Source organism: Cryptomeria japonica, chromosome 7, assembly GCF_030272615.1.
Source record: "Cryptomeria japonica chromosome 7, Sugi_1.0, whole genome shotgun sequence".
NCBI lineage: Eukaryota > Viridiplantae > Streptophyta > Pinopsida > Cupressales > Cupressaceae > Cryptomeria > Cryptomeria japonica.
In genome coordinates, this window is record NC_081411.1 from 309386173 (window position 1) to 309391142 (window position 4970).

The following is a 4970-nucleotide window of genomic DNA, read 5'->3' on the forward strand; positions in this document are numbered from 1 at the left end:
AAAATAATTAAAAATAAAACACTCCTTGAAAAGTTGGGATATTGCTATTAGGATCAATCTATTGATAAAGAAGTCATTGATTGTTTGATTCAAAAATTTCACATGATATCAAATTTGCCACCTTCAATAAAAATCCTTATATTTATCAATACATGAAAGAATTATGATGTTGTTATCTATTATGATCCAGTTTATTGACCTAGAAATTTGTTAATCTAAAACAAGAGATGCAAAGCATCAAGTTATTGCAATTGGCGCGGTGAGTTTAGACTAGATAAAATTAGAGATAAAGATAAATAGGAAGAAGTAAAGAAATATATAATCACCATTACAATAAATACTATCAAAATATTGAATTGTTTTTAAGATAATATATAATTGCTTTATTTTTAAATTTTGATTTAAATTTAATAATTTTTTTGGGAAAAACAACTATATGTATTTTTGTAAACTATTTATACAATAAACTTCACAAAATATAATGCATTAAACAATGAATATTACATGATTAATTCTAAAGGCTCCCTTATGTTCAATCATAGAACCATTTTTAAAGCCTAAAGCAAAAACAGAAACATGATAATTACCTATTAATAAAGGCTTTTATTTTTTACCTTCAATTTGACAACCTTTAGATATCAAAATGTTAATATTTAATAAAAGCATAACTTCAAAATAAGTAAAGAACAAAAAAAAATTAAACTATAACTTTTAGATAAATTTATAAATAAATTTTTTTAAATTATATAATTAATCAAACATATTTAAAATTAAAAAAAATTAAAAAAAAATCTGTTATTGCATAATTAGAATTTATCAACAAGCATCTTAAAAAGTAAAATGAAGAAAATAAAAGAATTTAAAATTAAATAATATTATATTTTAATCACACATATTTATATATATATATATATATTAAGCATTCTAAAATTCGTTTTAAAAAAATTGATTAACTTAATAACCTACTTTCCCTTTAGATTTATAATTGGCAGTATGTGTGTTTAATAAATTTAATACTTGCTCTTACATTTAAAAGTAGTTGATCATAATGATTTGTTATGTATAAGCCATGGAATCCGAAGTGTCAGTTGTATCTTAATATAGGACGCATATATTCTGGTTCCAAAATATCAGTATGGATTGACTAACACGCGTGTTACTCGCACGTTTTACATCCTCGATTTTGTAATTAACAACTGCAATTGACTAATCTGTCCCAAACACGTTGTACGAAAGGTCCATTTTGGAGCCATAATAGACGCAGCCCTTAATATATTTGTACGATGAAATCCACTATTACCAATACAGTATTAAATCTCTAGTGCAAACAACCATTGGGTTTGATTTTTTTTGTACGAATGGTTATTGTATTTAAATTGAATCAAATACATAAAGTTGTAAAAAAATAAATTTATAATTGATTTAGTACATTGGTCATATCAATATCATTAATGAAGAGATAAATATGTTATTTTATGGAAAAAAAAATAAAAATTCTACCTACTATTTTTTGTCTGAGCCAATAGAAATAAAAAAAATGATATTTTTTGTCTGAGCCAATAGAAATAAAATAAATCTTTCTTTGAAATTATTGGCATGCAATACACAAAAGTAGTCTTAGGTTGAAATTAATGGCATACCAGCCAAATGGAATGTCCAGGGTTGGTGACCGACTCAAGGAGTCTTACGTTAAAAGTAGTTGCATGGTATCTAATTAAAAAATTCAAGTGTCCGTGATCATTTATAATTTGAGTTAATTGAAATTACGATTAAGAGAAGTGAAACTATTTAAGAGGAATCAGATCGATTTCAATTTCAAGTCTATACGAGGGGTTAGATCAACTAGTGAGTATGGAGATTCTCTTCTGTCTCATTTCATGCCTGCTGCTTTTCACAAATCATAATGACCTCCACTGTTCAGCGGTGGCAACGCAGAAATTGGGTGAGTGCATTCTTTCAGTATTTCATTTCAAATTTCAATGTTTTATATGAAGGATGCGTATAAAAATTACAATGCTTTTTAAGTTTGGTATGTAATATAGTAATGTGAGTTGTTTTGTGTTTGGCGTTTGCAGAATACCCATATCCTTTTATGACATTTGACGCTGAAAAGGCAGCTGCAAGAACATATGATTACATTGTGATTGGAGGAGGCACAGCAGGGTGTCCTCTCGCTGCAACTCTGTCACAGCACTATTCTGTTCTTTTAGTGGAAAGAGGAGATTCCCCTTATGGAAATCCTGACACTGCAGACAATAAAGGCGTATTCAAGGCTTCGGAGGATCCCAACGAGTTGCCTTATGTCATGCAAGGATTTGTCTCAGAGGAGGGAGTGCGGTCGGTAAGGGGAAGAGTCCTGGGAGGTGGATCAGCCATTAACGCTGGTTTCTACAGCAGGGCAAGTTCAGAATTCATTCGAGAGATGGAGTGGGATGAGAAACTTGTGAATGAGTCGTACGAATGGGTGGAGAAGTTGATGGCCTTCAAACCAGACAAGCTTTTCCGTTGGAATTCTGCTGTGAAGGATGCACTTTTGGAATCTGGAGTGCTTCCTTACAATGGGTATACTCTGGATCATTTGGAGGGAACCAAGTTCAGTGCTTCGACCTTTGACAACGAGGGAAGGAGACACACAGCTGCAGATCTTCTGCAATATGCAAATCCAGATAACATTGTGGTTCTTCTGAATGCTACAGCCACCAGAGTCCTCTTTGACTCGTCGTCAGGTACGCTTGCACTTTCACTTTCGTGCTTTCCTTTTTTCAGTATTGGCGTGAGCCCCTCTTTCCCTAAATATTAATCAAATCAGTTTAATGGTTTTAGATATACCTATATTTTGAAAAGAATAATAATTTTATATTGTTAAAAATGTATTAATTAGAATAATAATTCTCTTCACATATAGTTTTAACAATATAATTATATTGTTTGTATTTTTCTTATTTTTTCAATTTTTTAATTTATTCAACTTTACCATTTTCTAAAATTAAATTAAATCTATGCTATTATGACAATATTTTAAGTTACATTAGAATATTAATATTGTCTATAAAACAATGTTGCAGGAATATTGAAGGCTAATCGTGTTGAGTTGATGACTAGCGTTGATAATCTCTTATATCAAGTATTTATCAACTATTTGTCAAAATGGAATGAAGTAATTTTATCAGCGGGAAGTATAGGTAGCCCTCAACTTCTTTTATTAAGTGGAATTGGCCCATTAGAACAACTTGATGAATTGAACATTACTGTATTGTTAGATCTAAACTCAGTAGGGAAAATGATTCAAGATCCCCCATGTACAAGAATCATTTTGAAATCCGCTAAGGCACTTGAATTTGAAACACCACAAGTAGTGGGTATAATAGACAATTCCCATGTCTACATTTGGGGTGGTAGCTATTTTCAGCAAAAAAACTCTATAGATGATCAATATATAGGAGCTATCTTCAGTAAGGTGGCATTTCCCTTATCAAGGGGTGAGCTTCGACTTAGTAGCAAAAATGCCAAAGATAATCCATTTGTAAGATATAATTACTTTTCTCATCCATTTGATGTACAAGAATGTATTCTTGCTATGAAGGTATTGTCAAATATTACCATGACAACTTCTATCCAAGAATTTGCATTTAATACTGGAATTCAATTCATAGGGTCTAAATTGCCGCAAAATATACTGGATAATGATGCCTTGGAAATTTTTTGCAAAGATACCGTAGGAACACTTTGGCATTACCATGGAGGGTGTGAAGTTAATCATGTGATTGACAAAACATTTCAAGTGAAAGGTGTTGATGGTCTAAGGGTTGTGGATAATTCCATTTTCAAGGATAGCCCTGGGACAAATCCACAAGCCACTATCATGATGCTTGGAAGGTATTGTTTGTCCTTTTATATTATATTATATAAAAATAATTTAAATTATAATATTATTAACATTTTTTTAATTGCATATGTGTAGGTATGCAGGAATTCGTATCCTTCAAGAGCGGATGAACATTTGTGAATATTAGACCATTTTCAAATATTTTTATAATAAGATGTCACAAACTTATGTTGTTTATTCACTATTGACATCAAATAGAATGATTTAATTTCTAATAATTTACTTTTCATATAATGTTTATATTCAATTGTGGTTTAATATATATTAATTTACAAAATTACAAAGCAAAGAAAAAATGAGGGAAAACTTTGATGATAATATTTATGCAAAGATATAGATATAATTACTTCAAAGAAATAGGATTTAAAAAAATACTATTTTCTTCTCTAAATTTTTTTGAAATGAATTATTAGACTACTATATTTTATTAAAAATGATAGAATAAAACATTCACATTTACTATAAGTTGTTGAACACTATCGGATGTTGAGAGGGGGGAGATCAACTTACACTTAAAACTTGATCAGATTTAGCATTCATTATTTCTACCATATTTATGAATGTAAATAATTGAAATCACAAAGACAAACATATATAACACCAAGACTTTTACTTGAAAAACACAAAGAGGAAAAAACCATGGTGAGAATCATACTCACAATATATCTTTGAGATTAATTACAATGTTTTCGCTAACTACGAAGCAGCTCATTGCCCCTGAGAGGACTTGCACAACTAAAGATCAAATTTTCAGGGTAAGATAGTAAGCTCATTCAAATACAATGAGATCAAAAGATTCAACTAGAAGAGTACTGCATTAAAATGCGGATTATAGTTTAATACTCATCTGAAACAACCTTTACCACTACTATGCAGCACATCAGGAATGTATTTCTGAACCCTTCTCTACATTAGGAATGCAACATATTCCTCCATGCCACTTCTCAAGACTACCCAAATATGAATGTAGGTAAGAACATCTTCAACATTCGATCACCTAGTCTTCTAAGAGCATGACATATAATAAGGATGTACATCCAAAAATACTATTATATAAATAAAATAATCATCTAAGGTATATCCA

General features: G+C 30.2%; 1 protein-coding gene across 1 annotated transcript; it reads left to right on the top strand.

Moving 5' to 3' along the window:
* The first annotated feature begins 1806 nt into the window (after positions 1-1806).
* Positions 1807-4063, top strand: LOC131039880 ((R)-mandelonitrile lyase-like). Its single transcript, XM_057972732.1, has 4 exons — positions 1807-1942; positions 2076-2726; positions 3066-3876; positions 3962-4063. The coding sequence occupies exons 1-4, from the start codon at positions 1852-1854 to the stop codon at positions 4011-4013; spliced, it is 1605 nt and encodes a 534-aa protein (XP_057828715.1). The 5' UTR covers positions 1807-1851; the 3' UTR covers positions 4014-4063.
* Positions 4064-4970: the final 907 nt, after the last annotated feature.

What these genes read in the sequence shown, in the direction of transcription:
- LOC131039880 (XM_057972732.1), top strand. Translation starts at nt 1,852, where the DNA reads ATGGAGATTCTCTTCTGTCTCATTTCATGCCTGCTGCTTTTCACAAAT. An exon ending in GGTGGCAACGCAGAAATTGG is followed by an intron (nt 1,943 to 2,075) that starts GTGAGTGCATTC and finishes TGGCGTTTGCAG; the next exon opens with AATACCCATATCCTTTTATG. An exon ending in CCTCTTTGACTCGTCGTCAG is followed by an intron (nt 2,727 to 3,065) that starts GTACGCTTGCAC and finishes ACAATGTTGCAG; the next exon opens with GAATATTGAAGGCTAATCGT.